The sequence below is a fragment of the Varanus komodoensis genome, unplaced genomic scaffold, assembly GCF_004798865.1.
Source record: "Varanus komodoensis strain SLA01 unplaced genomic scaffold, ASM479886v1 scaffold37, whole genome shotgun sequence".
Lineage (NCBI taxonomy): Eukaryota > Metazoa > Chordata > Lepidosauria > Squamata > Varanidae > Varanus > Varanus komodoensis.
Genome location: NW_025335889.1, coordinates 3894407 through 3909740, shown reverse-complemented (window position 1 = coordinate 3909740; position 15334 = coordinate 3894407). Strand labels below are relative to the sequence as shown.

The 15334-nt window shown below is 43.1% G+C and overlaps 1 protein-coding gene across 2 annotated transcripts in view; it reads left to right on the top strand.

Annotated features, from left to right (window-relative positions):
* Nucleotides 1-9759, top strand: part of ADA (adenosine deaminase) — a 126739-nt gene extending 116980 nt beyond the window's left edge. For both annotated transcript variants that reach the window (XM_044440271.1, XM_044440270.1), the window contains one exon: nt 4805-9759. In XM_044440271.1, the coding sequence (XP_044296206.1) occupies nt 4805-4909 (105 nt within the window). In that variant the 3' untranslated portion in view covers nt 4910-9759. The remainder of the gene's footprint in view (nt 1-4804) is intronic.
* Nucleotides 9760-15334: the final 5575 nt, after the last annotated feature.

Genomic DNA, 15334 nt, shown 5'->3' with positions numbered 1-15334 from the left:
CAACCAGGAAGTAGAGTGCTTAACTCATTAAGGAGTTAATGGTAAGACTACTAATAAACTCATTAGCATGCTAATATCACAGTGACCTTCACTCTAGCCACAGTCCAACCCTTCTTCCTTCAATAATAATCAAGGCTTTTTCTTCTTAAATGAAAGGAGAAGTTTTATGTGTCCAGTCAACTTGCTTACTTTACCAGAACTGACATCTCTTTGCTTAATCAAATTAAATATGAATGTATAAATATTTACCGCAGGATTCTGTTGAGCTGGATGAATGGGGATTATAGATATCATTGCTTATATTAAGCACTGTGCCAAAGAAAACCCAGAGAGAGACAAACTCTGTAAGAAGGAAATATGTGTGTATATATACAGGAAATATGCAAGACAATAGTATTGGTTCAGTAAGGGATCTATCTGCTGAACTGGAAACAAACACATAAGGCATGCAGTGAGGACAAGCTTTCAGTCTAACTACAGAGCCATAAAAGCAACAATCTTGTTTTAACCTGACTCTCTAGGAAAAAGATGACTCATTCTGACTGTCAGAGAGGAAAGAATAAGATCTGAGTGATATATTAGCTAACTAGTTGGTACATTAGTCACTTATATATCATTATCAGTCCAAGATGACCAGTCCCTACCCTGTTTAAACTACTTTAAAAATGAAAACAGCCAGCAGATTACACACATTACTCAGATCTGAATACATTCCTGCAGGGCTGAGCAATACGGCTTCAGCCCGTGACCAAGCTCTGCTGCTGCAGATGGATTGCTGAAGCTGCTTCCAAGAAAATGCAGCACAGGATCACCCACAGCAGAGACTACGCCTCCCACCTCCTGCGACTGACTGGGAAAGGTGGCAGACATGCCAGCTTCTTTTATTGGCCTGAGCACGAGCTCTTACCCTCAAGGCTCTTGAAGCAGGCCTGGGTGGGTGATGCAGGGGGCCTGTACCTGCTCAGCCCCAGCTGTGGTCCCTGCACATGGGCCACAGGATTTGGCCAAACCAGGAATAATCAGTTCAGTTCAGTTCAGTTCTTCACCACCCCACAGTCAGAGCCATCTTGGCAGTTTAGCTGATTATTTACCATACGGAAAACAACAAGTCCCAGAACCACATACCAGTCTGCAACCAAAAGAAAAATGTCTTTCTAGTTCTGTCAACTGGTGCCTGAAACCCAGGCAAAGGAAGCCACCAGCCAAGGTAACTAAGATGCGCTGAGAGGGAGGACAAGCAAGGAAGGCCCCTAATGTATAAGCCAAGAACGGACTAGCAAAGAGAATTTCCCAGTCAGATCCACCCCCAAGTCCATCCCTACCCCCTAATCAACTGGCCAGTGAATTTGGCCCATGTAGAAAGTGAGTAGCGCCAAGAAGCAAAGTGCAGGCAGGCAGCAAGCCCAACCTCCTAGTCTTTTCACTTGCTGCCTCTCTCCTGGCTAAGCCCAGATGGAGCTTCAGGCAAACCAAGTCTCAGGACTTGGTAGGAAGATGCAACCAGACTTCAACGATTCCAGAGAGACTTTTTCAGCTGTATAAGTTTCTTTGATCTTGGAAAGCTAATTCTGCCTTTCAGCCCAAACATTATCATCATCATTAAGCTCATGCAGCTTTGGTCTATTGTAGAATTCCATTTTTTTCCTTTTTTCATATTACTGAGGAGCACTTTACTGTGACCCAAGGCATTTGGTTACTTACTTACTTTATTTATTTAAAGTGTTTCTATCCCACCTTCACAATATCTTGGGACAATGATACAATACAATAAATAAGATACAGCATCAACAGTTCCAATGAATAAAATCCGACCTTAAAACACTTTTAACATTTAAAATAATGGGAAAATAAAAAGGGTTTGGCCCAGTGCCAAAATGAAAAAGGCATCAGTGCCAGTCGCCCCTTTCCGGGGAGGCTCTTCCATCACTGGGGTGCCACCCCAGAGAAGGCCCTACTCAAGGTAGGCACTCTCCTGTTCTTCCAAAAGGGCTCCTAAAGAAAGACCTCCAATGCGGACCTTAGAGGGTGGGTAGGTATTTATGGAAGGAGGTGCTCTTTCAAATATCCAGGTCCCAGGCTTGTTAAACCCCCAGCACCATACCTTCCCCTGCCCATAACCACCCATATGGGGGTGCCCCTCTGCTCCCCAGGATTTCTCATACCAGCTATAATAAATGCAAATATATAAAAATTTAAAAGACGCTGTACCAAACAACTAAAAAATAGCCTTAAGGCAGTAGCTCTACTAACAACAAAACTCCTGTATCACCTACCCTCCCTGTCGCTGAGAAGCGGAATCCCTGGCCCAACCCCGAACGGCAGCAAACAGCACAATGCCCTTTGGCTGCTGACCCAAGGCTGCCAGCCCGGTCCACAGTGGGCAAAATAAGGCCCACCTAGCCCTTCAAGAATGCAACCCCCCCCCCATCTCCCCTCTGACTGGAAATCAAAGGCAGGTGAATGCACAGGTAGCAGCAAAGCAGCAGAGGGGCAGAGCAGGGCACAGTTCTCATCCTGATGGCAGTGGCAATGGTGCCTCCCAGCACAGCATTGGGCGGGCAGGCGAGCAGGCAGATGGTGGAGGCCCAGGGCCTGGGCCGTGGCCAGCACAATAAGGCGCACAGCGCTGCCCTCTGCAAGCACAGCCCCCTTGCCCCCGATCTCCCCTCTCACTGGAAACTGGGAGCAGGTGAGTGTTCAGGCGGCAGCAAAGCAGCGGATTTACAAATCCTATGCATAGTTCTTGTACAAAAGGTAATGAATATGTATAGTAGCAGAAATGCATCAAATTAGTGAATATTTGACGTAAAGTCCATCCTAAGGTTTCTAAAAACAACAGCAGAGCCACCTGATAGAAGGGCTTAAATGCAAAGTACATGTACCTTTTTAACAAGCTATTTTAATCATTTGAAGCTGACCATGCCAGCTTCACACCACAAAAGCCAGCCCAAGTACAAAAATCCTAAATTGTTTCCAACCCTTACTGAGGGGAGAAGTCCTAAAACTGTTAATAGCTTGGATCTATACCTTGGATCTATTACCATTGGGGGATGCAGGTGGCGCAGTGGCTTAAAACCGCTGTGCTGCTGGGCTCCTTGAGCGAAAGGTCGCCGGTTCGAATCTGGACAACGGGGCGAGTTCCCGTTGCTCCGTCCCAGCTCCTGCCAACCTTGCAGTTTGAAAGCATGCAAATGCAAGTAGAGAAAAAGGTACCACGTCAGTGGGCAGGTAACAGTGTTCCGTGCACTTCGGTGTCTAGTCATGCTGGCCACATGACCACGGAGACTGTCTGTGGACAAACGCTGGCTCCCTCGGCTAGGAAACGGAGATGAGCACCGCCCCCTAGAGCCAGGCATGACTGGACTTAACATCATGGGGAAACCTTTACCTTTACTTTATTACCATTGGATTAGATTGTGCAAAGTGAGGTGACTTTTGTTTGCATGCAGTGTATTTAATTTGCATGATTTAATCCCCGTCCCATGGATGACTTGGTCTTCATGTCAGGGAGCTGGCTTGCAATGCTTCTCTCAGAACCCCATACACACAGATTTATGTGTGCAGGCATGGAGATCACCTCAGCCATGCATACAGGGAGGAGAGCTGCAGGACTCTGAGGACAGGCTGAGCAGTAGAGTCCTGCCTGGTAATCCTGGAAAGCACATGCATAATGCATGAACATTTGAAGGATTTCTTAGCACCAGTCTCCCAATTTGCACTGAGTTTTTGTCTGGCTTGAGAGAAGGGCCTCCTTTGGTACTGCCACTTCTGATCAGATGATTTTTTCTGATGCTAATTTTAAAACTGTTGATGCAGGCCTGGGTTAAAACGACCATTTTGGAATCTGGCGAGGCTTCACCAGTAGTTAAGATCCTACTGACTGCATGGATCATAGATCTAATTCAGTATGAGACAGAATACCTTGAGGGCCCTTCTGGCGAAGTGTTGGACAGAGGCTTGGGAGTTCTAGGCTCCAGTTCCTAATTGGCCATGGAGTTCACTGAATAGCTTTCTGCCAATCACTGGTCTTTAGTCTAATCGATTTTATGGGGTTATTGTGAGGGTAAAACCGTGTGGAGGACTATGCAAACTTCCTCGTGTTCATTGTTTCCACTTTCAGTGGAAAGTGTGTCTGTGCGTGTGCACATGCCTTATGTTGTGAAGCCATCTGATTGCCAGACCTCCCGCTACTGAATCCTGTTCAGGCATTTGAATGAATTCATGTGGGCTTAAAGTGCGGAGATCAAGGGGGTAAGCACTGAAGACCACCCCCCCCCCCAGCATCTCCACACATGCTGGCTACTCTCCAAACCTTCTAGTTTTTTAAGCACTATGTTCTAAAGAGCATTTGAAAGCTCATTGAATTAAGCGCACTCTGAGCCTCCTTGTCACTAAAACCCTCCATCATTAGCATTCCTGATCATGGGGAAGTTTCTAACTACCTTCAGCTGAATCTGTTTAGAAGCCCCTTCAGATCCTTGCACTGAATTTTGTCTGGAGTCCCCTCATTCTCCGGCCACATGCATCCATTTAGATACAGAGCTTACTTTATAGTGCAATTCGAGATATGTTGTGTTTGATAAGACTTACTCCACTTAGTAAGTGTGTATAGGAGTGAAATCTAAAAAATGTTTCTACAATCCTGTCCTCCCCACCCCCCGACCCCCTATTTAAAGACTTAAATATAGGTATTATCAGTTATTCATTGCTTTAATTAAATTTAGTGTGTACACAAACATTAGTGGAATCTGGTACTTCCTGGAATATAACCAACTTCAATCCATATTCGTTCTTCTTTGTGTAGAACATAAATGCTGCCAAGTCCAGCTTCACCACAGAGAAAGAGAAGAAGGAGCTTCTCCACAAACTCTACGAAGCCTATGACATTGTGCAAAATACAGATTTCTAATTTCTAATCCCTCTTATGACAGCCAGCCTTGACTACCTTCCTTCGCCACTTTCCTGACAACTTTTAAGCTCATCAAAAACAATGCACAGACTTAGTATTATTATGTTTACTACTACTATCTGTGGGGGGCATGCACTATATTATATACAGAACAGTATTCCTGTGATGATTGTATCATATCTACCTACAGCAGCTAAATCCCATAGCTAAGATGAGAGCTTCAGCTGTTGGGCTGTATAGAAATAAAATACATAAAATAAATGAGTGCTGTGAGTTTACATGCTCTTTTTGTAGGCTGGCAACATTGCAACCTTTTCACAGATCTGAAAGGTTAGAAGAGGGATTGCCGCTTCCAGCAATTATATTAATCTCACTTTCCACTTTGATATACAGGTTTTGCAGGCTTTTTATTATTTCAAAAACTTATTTGATCAAAAGCGAACTAAAGAGAGGGGTGTGTGTGCTTCTGAAAGTGCGTATATGCACACACACACATGTGTACACACACAGGAAAACAAAATCAAAGCAATTTCCTCTGTCTTAAAATGACATAGATTTTGTTGTGATTGGTCTTTGTTTTGTTTACCCTTAAATGCAAAAGAGTGAGAAATAAAATCATAAAAGTCTATCGCTGCTGGCATATGTTTTAGAGCATGCCTCCTCAAACTACTGCCCCGGGGCCGGATCCAGCCTGCCATGCCCATTTATCCGGCCCGCCATGCCCATTTGGATGCACCGCACACGCCGCCACTCACCTTGCCGTGCATGTGGGGAGGCAGCGGTTTGCTCACACGGAGAATGCAATCTCTAAGCGAGCAAGCCGCTGCCACATGCGCCCGCCTCGCGGCACGTGCCCGCCTTGCCTACCCTCCCGCCGCGTGCCCCACTCCTGCCTCAGTGCACGCCCTGCCCCCGTGCCGGCCCACGCGCACCGCCGGCCCCACCCTTCCGGCCCACGCCCGGCACCGGCACCTTTCAACCGGCCCCCTGGTCAAAAAGTTTGAGGACCCCAGTTTTAGAGATTTGTCATCTTTTGAAGGAAGCTCTCCTGTAAAAATGACTGTGGATTTGTTTCAGCCTGTACTTCATTCCATTTAATGCTTTTTTAATTCCATCGAATTCTTGATTGCTAATATCCAAAATTAGTGACTCAGGTTCAGATACAGTTGCCTGTACTTTGGAGATAGGATTCCTGTCTATAGTTCAAGAAGACTAGCCAATTGTATCACTTTTCATATAGTGGAATGTGAATGGGGATCACAGTGAACTTCCTCCAGGCACACAACTGCGTCTGATATGTGCACATAGTTTCCAATATAATGATGGTTTGCATAAAAGTCTGATTTTGCATGCTATTCTTTCTTTCTGAATTGTGGTAGGTAACTATGCTAGTCACCAAATGCAGCACTTTCCCGCTTGTAATCAAACTTGTGTAAAATGTCTTAAGCTGGGTAAGTGCAAATAAACAGAAAAGGGTGCTTTAAAAATATAAACTGATTTCACAGAAGATGCGAACCTTTTATTTTTTTATTTTTATTCCAGTATATTTGCTGAGACAATTGCCTTGTCTGCTACTTGCACTATGGAAACTGCCCTATATAACTGGCAGTTTTGACACATGTATGTTATATATAGCACACTCCTTTTCTCTTCTCTGTGACCAACAGCAAAGTAACTTTATATAATGGTGCTAGAGTAACTTGTTTTAACTATGCTAGGTTCTCAACATGCTCGATTGCAAACCAGTTAGCCTAAATCACAAGAGGACTAATTTAGATTAAATGGAAGCATTTCAATTTAACTTTATAAGTAAATATCTTGAATGACATGGCAGTGGAATAATTCTGTTTCATGCAGGAATAAATCATATAGAATAAACAGCAAAATGATAATTGCAGCAGTACAAATCCATGTGGCTTCATTCCCATGTAAATATGTGGGATTTCTTTTAGTGATTGTAAACTGTATCTGTTATATAAACTTTGCTATATAAATGATAAACTTCGCCTCCTAGATTCACAGAAATCTTCCATTCTAGAACTTTACACTCCAGATACATGGACTTGGATTCCTAACTTTCCTTTCATGATTGGAACAGAGTTCATGGAACTGAGCTTTTCCTTTTCTCCTCTCTCCATACAGCTCCTCAGAAATCTCCTGCTGGGAAATAGAGGAGCCTTGGTGGGGCGGGGGCGGGGGGGAGTGTGCAGAGCTGCAGCTGGAAGGAGGTTGGAAATGGAACTCAATCCCTTCCTGTCTTTAGGATCCAAAACACAGTATCCAAAGTGATGCATCAAAATGCCATGATTGTTTGTTCTATGGCGCAGCTTCTTTTAACATAGCCAGATTTATATCTTTGTTTTGCCTCTGTGCATCATTCTCAAGAATAATTTCTGACAGTCCAAGCAAACGTGACAATAAATGCCCAGTTGCTCCTCTCATCTTCCATAATATTTAATATAACTTAATGGGTATCATGGCATTTTGTTTCCCTACCCTGGCACATGGCAGGCAACAGGATGGGGGTTGGGAAGTGAAGGTGGTTGCGATACTGCTAAATTTTTATTGAAGGGAGGGCGATGGCTAACTACTATTTTCAGAAGTGGCTGTGCATTTAGCACAGCTTTCCCCAACCTGGTGATCTCCAGATGAATTGGTGAGAATAATGGGAGCTGCAATCTAATGCATTTGAAGGGCACCAGTTTAGGGAAGGATGACATAACATCTGGTTTTTGCCCAGAGAGACATGGAAAACTGGATTCACACAGCCCTTATTTCCCTATGAACAAGAGCTGTTTTAATGTTTGTGGCTGTATCTTTAAACATGCATTGCCCACAGTATGAATGTGTATTCCTAACAAATGAATATCAAATACAGGTTAAGTTGGAAACTTAAGTAAATTTGTGAAAACTCTGAAGAAACAACCATGAATTGCTTTTTGTTTTGGAAATATTTAGTTTAGTAACTTGGAGCACTCCCATGTTAGCTAATTCCTAGCCATTTTTGTGTTTCTCATGTGGCTCAGGATGTTAATGAACGAATTCTTAACTTCTAAACAAGGGCTTTGGCAAACAAGGTTCATTCTAAGCCTTTACCCAAGCCTACAATCTGCAAGCTTTAGTTTTGATGCCCTTTATAACCTAAGCAAGGTTATAGTGGTTTCCCTGAATACAATTTTATCAAGAAACCAGGCTTCCTTTCAAGACTGCATCTGTGAAAAAAACAGATCATCTGCAGACTTGCAGCTTGTTTCCAGCTACCTCTACATGTTGGCACTTGAGATCCTCTTTAGGCCTGACTGTTAAGTCTTGCAGGGTTTCGTAGGCTAAATGTCACAGAGCTAACTGTAGCTGCTTCAGACATGAATGACGATACTTTCTGGTTTCACTTCAATGCAAGCAAGGTGGATTCTAAAGTAGCAGGTGTATCTGTTGGCCACATTCAGACTCCCAAATGATCTTGTTCCTAATGGTGCAGAAAACTGGAACACGCGACCCTTCTGTGTCAGTGTTATACAGGGCCTAACTGTTAAAGAACTTGGCACTGCATTATTCCAATTTGTACGCAGAAATAGTTATGCATTTACAATATGTCAGTATTTAAAGTTTGTAACAAAGCTGAGGAAAACATAGAAGTTGGTGCTGCCATTTCTCTGGTGGTTTAAAAGGCTGGTATTGGAATCTTCAAACACCAAACACCTGCCTCCAGTGACTGGTTTAGACTTCATTGTTTTGTATGTGGGGAAAAGACTGTCTTGCATAGCGCTCATCTCAGAAAATAAAGCCAGTGAATAATGGCTATACCAACAACAAGGAAACACTCTTATTGTAAACAAAAATCAGAGCTATATAAAGAGGAATTATTTTGTTACTTTTGTAATGTTTGAAAAGCTAGACTGCTTGTAAATTGTTCTAATATCAGTACCTGCCGCCTTATTTTGTAATAGTTCTTTTGAATTGATTTGTGAGGAGATAGTTCACATCCCAAAGAACAAACCAGAATGTATCTCCTGATTTAATATAATAAAGCTCATTTTAACAACTTGAGTATTTCATGTTTGTCTTGGCCATGACAAAATAAATGCAGGCCAAAATCAATGCGTGATTAGGAAGAAACAAAATGTGTGGAGTTTTCAGTGAGATATTGTTAAAACTCAAAGGTGGATTAGAGGAAGGGGAGGGACGGCTACAGTGTTCTGTGTGGGCTGCAGTGGTTACACAGAACTTTTAGGCTGTTCTGTGGGTATAATGAAACGAATGGAAATAGAGAAGCTTTAGGCTGGATAGATGCTTAGAATGCCTGTTGCATAATGCAGGAGAAATGGGAGCTTGTGATACACAAGAAGGATAAAAAACAGGAGCACATGTAGTTCGGTTTCAGTTGCCTATCTCCTTCCACCAGCGATTTCTTTTTTTCATGAAAAGCAGCTTTGGATGGCTGCAAGCTGACATTAACAAAACTAGCTAGCTGTTTCCTTCCTTCCTGTTGTTAGCACAAATTCCTCATGGCAGCTGTTCTCCCCATACTTTTTTCCCAGTGAGGAACAATTTTGACTAATGAGAGGGAAAAGAACAGGCAGAGGCATCATCCCCCATGCGGCTTGTCTCTTCCACGCTTGCAGCTTCTCCAGCCGCCTTTCATTGCAGGATATCCCTGGCAAATTCAGTTAAAAATCCATTAATGTTGGTAGCCAAAGAACCTGGACAGCCTCATATTCGTGCAGTAGGTAACCTGGCCACATCTAGATATTTTCAACTGTAACTCCCACCAGTCCTAACAAGTAGGTCAGTGATTGTGAAGGTTGCAGTCCAAAACGTACTTGAGGACTGTGGAGTGCCTGTCCTTGGTGGGGGGGGGGGGGGGAGTGAAATCTGAGAATATTCAAGTGGATGGGCTCACCATAAAAGATGAACTAGCCATGGGCCCTGGCAGCATTGTTCCTGTGGGGTATTCTGTCCCATATAACACCACAGATGCTACAAGCAGCCAAGCCTCAAAGCAGCACTGTTTGGATGAGGGGAACACTGTGTGGGTGCCTTGCATTTAAGGTAAGCCCACCCCACCTGAGTTTTTTTTTTTTTTTAAATACTACCCCACCCTTTCACAGAGCAATCATTTTGTGAAAAGGAGTTGGCTCAACCTTTGTATAAGAGAACAAGGTAATACCTGAAATAGAATTTTTGTTCCTGTGTGGCCAGATACACAAATTTCTCTGCTAGTTTTTAGTAGTCAGAATATAGCAAAATTCTGCATGTTACTACAGAACTTGGATACTAATAGTTCCTGCTGCTCATTCCGTGGAAGCTCGAGCTCCTCTGGGTATTAAAAGACAGGATGCTACCTGATTTAAAGAGCATGATCTTTCAGCACTACTAGTAATTGCGCTTAATATGTTTGGTCACCAGCAAAACCTTCATGCTGATTGAGTGTAGCTTACAAACAGCTCACAAGGGATTTGGCTAAATATAATACTTAGCCTGGTCATACTTAACAGAATGGAAGCACTAAAATTAGCATGTCTCCTGTGATAGTTTAGTTACCAGTGGACATCTGTTTGTGTCTCTTCCTTTTTTGGGTACATGTGGAAGAGGAAGATGAGAAAACCTTTACAAAATAGGATAATTGTTGTTATGTTTTAGAAAGCTTATCCTTAATTGCAATCGGTCTCCAACTCCCCACCTCAATTTATGGGAAAAGGGAAGATAATACCAGGCATAAAAGACTTAAGTTCTTAAATTAGTGGTCACTTAGTATAGTGTCTTATTGGGACAAACAAGTGGAAAATAATTTCTTACACAGACGGTTAAGCGGAGCCCTTTCTGGGAGGGGAGGGAGTGATTGGCCACTTACTAAGTGGAACTGGTCCTGACCAGACGTTGCATCCTTATTAGAATTGGCCAAGGCTTTGGGTGTGTGAGCTTGAAGAGTGGAGCTTTCCATGTGAACTTTCCCAGCAGGTTGAGGAATGGGATGAGGATGAAAGCTGCACACTCAGCCCCTGAAGGACAAGTGACCCTAAGTCCCTTCCTCTGGACTGCTCTGTCCCTTTCTGCACCAAGAAAGAGGACAGATGGGGATGGGGCTTTGGGGAAGGCTTCAGGAATGCCATCTGGTCCCCTAGGATGGTCCCACAGGATCAAGCCAATCCCCCACCCCCATCCAGAAAGAAATCCGCAAATTCTGTAAATGGACACTAAAATGGTAACAGATGCCGTTCAATGGAAGTGGGGGCGGGGAGGCAAAGATTCTAACCTGATATACTCTGATGGAGGTCTGACTTGTCATGATGGGCCACTAAAATGCAGGGGTGGTGTTGGATGGCTCAATAAGAACATGTGTGGCGGATTTGAAAAAAAGAATTCTATGCTAAGGATAATTAGGAATGGTATCTAAACAAAAAAAATCCAAGATTACATTAGTACACAGCAATCTCAGTGTTTCATCAACAGCAAATATTTGCTTTCAGAGAAATACTTAAGAACAGACTGCATGATAAGTGACTTCCTAGTGTTAAAAGTACTGGGAAACAGGGAAATATGGGAACAAAAAAAAGAAAAAAAAACCATTTAGCTTTAGTGGATGAAAAATGGGTTTATGAATCTGCAGGAAATTTTTAACATAAGACATGACCTAAGAGCACGCAAACCTTGCTGGAAACTCCTGAACTCTAGAATGTAATCAGTTAGCTTGAAGATGTGGCACCTTCCTTTTTCTAAAGTACAAATAAACCAAATGCCAAGGTTCCCCAGGTTGAACCAGCTGGCATGTGCCTCTGAACTTTAGCCCCCTTGCAATGTGTCAGAGAGGAGGAGGACTGCCTCGGTAACATGAAACAGAGGCTGCGAGATTTCACTGACGCCTGTTTCAAGCAAAATATGGTGAACATATCCCTGGGGAACATTTAATGTGTGGATCCCATTGAAGTGAACTGAAGTTGTACAAGAGCATGGCTGTTCTTATTCAATGCCTATGGATTTCAATGTATCTCATGTTACATTTTTGGATGGATTATATCCTATTATTCCCATGATCACAGCCCCAGAATATCAGCCTGTGTCTGAGATGCGGCATGTGCACAGTGTGGGACAAAATGCAGCCTCTAATAATCTACAGGAACAAAGGAATAAATAATAGTTTATATTTACCATGTGAGCAAAATGTACCTTGTACAATTAAGTTCTGAAGTGTACATATCATTACTGAAAGTGTGTTCTCCTATATAGAAAAGTAGCTGCTGAGACTGTCTGAGTGGCTCAAGTCATTAAAACAGACTGTGCTTCATAGTGTTCTTAGAGAAAGAGTTCTATGGAGGTACCAGTTGCTCGCCATAGGAGTTGACTGTGAGATCCAGATGGCTGTGGCAGTGCCCTTCCAATAAGGACCTCCTTCTCGTAGTTTGATATCTTAATCTGGAAGAGCTCAGGTGTTGTCGTCTTCCATCTTTCTGCAGCCTAAATCAGAGATTTCACAAAGTTGGGCAGTCATCTCGGTTCTCTGGAGTCATTCCAGGTTTCTTCTCAGCAGCCTCATCCTCTTCTTGGTTTTCTGTTAAAAAAGTGATCAAAAGGATGGTTGCGGAGAAAAACAACAAAGCACTTTGTACATTGAAGGCAATGAACATTTGTTTCTTTGGCACATAAATGCAGTTTGGTTAGTCGTGATGACTCTGTGGTCCTGGAAGAAGGTGCACGTCACTCCGCACTGGCTGGGTCCCTGGCTGGCTCAGTTTGTGCTTTGCATGGATAGGGTATGAAGAGAGAAGTCACATTTGGCTTTTCTGTGCTTACATGTGTTCAGATCACTGCACTTTTTGCCCTGTATCAAAGAATAATTGTAAGCAATCCTGAACTCCTTCGAGTTACAGTTTATATTTCTGATTGCATTTCTTGTCATATCTCTTACTGATGCCAATTGCGCATGCTGGCTGTTCAAGAGGAGGCTGGCCAAACCCTCCAGCTCCTCTTGAATATTTTTGTCCCCTACAATGTGCCTGTGCATAGTTCAAGAATATTTTGCAGCTTAGTTCCCATAAAGCAGTACAAGGGCAAAAATATAACCCAAACTTTAAATTTTAAAATGAAACATGGAAAGACATTTTCTGTAGGACTTCCAGAGACCCCTGTTATTATAAGTTCAGTCATCTACCTCAGCAACATTGCCAACAACAGCTATGTCCTTTTCCAAAGAATATGCAGGATTTTATTTTAAAAAACAGATTTTTTTAAATCGGTAACTGTCTTGTTTTCTAATATGCTTACAGCTCTGGACATATTCCAGGCTAATTGCAGACATATTCCAGATATCACTGATTGCAGTGATATCTACTGTAATGTGGCCCATGCGGGGCTGCCCTTGGCCTACTTTGGAACCTGTGGCTAATGCAGAATGCAGCAGCCAAAGCACTTGCTGGGATGCCCAGCTTTTTTCACCTAGCGCATGTGTTAAGAAGCAAGCAAACAAAACTACTGGCTACCAGTTAGCTACCAGGCCATGTTCAAAGTCATGCTGTTGACATATGAAAACCCTAAACAACTTGGGACCAGGATAGCTAGCAGAGTACCTTTCCTCGGTGAATTTAGGGTCTTCTGATTTTACACAAGAAGGCAGCTGCTGGATTGTCCCTCACACAAACTGATTAAGAAGTTGTTTTGAAATGTGCATAGAAATAATTTTCAAAAAATACTGCCAAGCTGAAATAATGGTACATAACATTTGCCCTCTTTGATAGGGACAGTCCCTGTTCAAAGGTAGCTATTCCACATCAGTTACTAACTCTACTTCTGTTACTTAGGGATTTATTGATAATATTTTGTTGGTGCAAATTGCTGAAGTTATTATTCATATTTCCTACCCTCCCTGGAGTCTCTAGAAGTGAAGTATATGTAGGAGTACTGGATGTATCTTATTTCTAGAGTGCAACCATGTAAATTGCATGTTCATGAACACTAAGGCACCACTGGGGCCACATCTTGTCATTCCACATTGTTGACTGTTGACTTTGAATTGTTGACTATACCTTGCCATAGAATAAAATATTTGCCAGGGTTCCTTGAGATCATCTAGTCCTGCTACCTGCTCAGTGCAGGATCTGCAATACAGAAATCCATCTGGAGTACTCTTGTTTAGCGCCAGTCAACCCTCTGCTTGAATACCTCTAGCAAAAGGCACCGAACCACTCCCAAAGCAGAAGAACGAACTGCCTCTTGGCATTGAAATCAAGGGAGGATAACCTGCTATCAATAAACCAGAACAGTGTACAAAGAGTAGGAGAGAGCCTCCAGCCATGCATAAGAGTGGAAAATTGAGCATTCACCCCTAGAATGAGAATTGGGGTGTTAGGAACATGCCTCTATCCTCATCTGGCCAGTAAAGCATTACACAATAAATATAAGTCCTGTTTTATAAAATAAATATTTTGTTTTATTTTGCTTTACTGTCAAACCATCCCAAGACCTCAGTAGTGGATGGTATAAAAAGTTTAAAATAAATAAATAAATAAAATAACAGCTTCATGTGAATTGCACACAACATCTATGCATAAACTTCCTGAATTTCACCTGCTTCCTGGGAAGCTCTGGTTTGTCTTGAGGAAACAGTAGCTCACCTTCCTTTGCAATGGAAATATCAACTATGGTGCTTGCCAGTTTCTCCAGTTTAAGGGCAGTGGCATCTCCCTGAAGTTCATGGACTGCATTTCTTCGGCCACTCCGGTCACAGCTGATGAAGTCCGAGTAAGCAGGCTCAGTGTCCATAATGTCATTTGCATGGTACGTGGCAGGATCCCTGTGTTATCAGAGAACGGTTGAAAATATATGAAAGGGCTTGGGAAAGATCTCATTAGAAACCCATATTGATCATAGCACATCACTGTAGGTAGGCAGCATGGAGAAGGAGTGATTTTTATATGCTGCTTCTCACTACAGCTCCAGGGGGATGCGAGAGCAGGCCCCATTGCCTGACAAAGGACCCATCTATCACAATAGGAAATGCCAGATCCTTTATAGAGAGCAGAAAGCTTCACAGGGATGTTAATACAGTAAACCCCGTTCAGTCTATTGAGCCAAGGGGTTGGGCTAGGAATCTAGGAGTCTTCCTCCTTTATTTTCTAATGAAACACTCCGCAGAAGACTGACATTTTCCTTCCTCCAGCTTGCTTCCACAAACACAGCTCCTCTCCAGCTGTTCTGGGGGAAGCAGGTTGGAGAGTGTGCATCCATTTTGAGTAGACAGCTTACAGGGCCCACTGCACTTCTACCCTTACACAGCACCTCCTCTCACCCATGTTCTGTGTCCCGCAGCTCTGAGCAACCCAAAAGCCTGTGGGATGCTGCTTGCAGCCTTCCATGAGGGAGAAGCAGGAAGGTTCAAAGGCTTGGTTGTGGCATTCAGCTAGATCGTTATTCCTGCCCGCCACTCTGTACTAA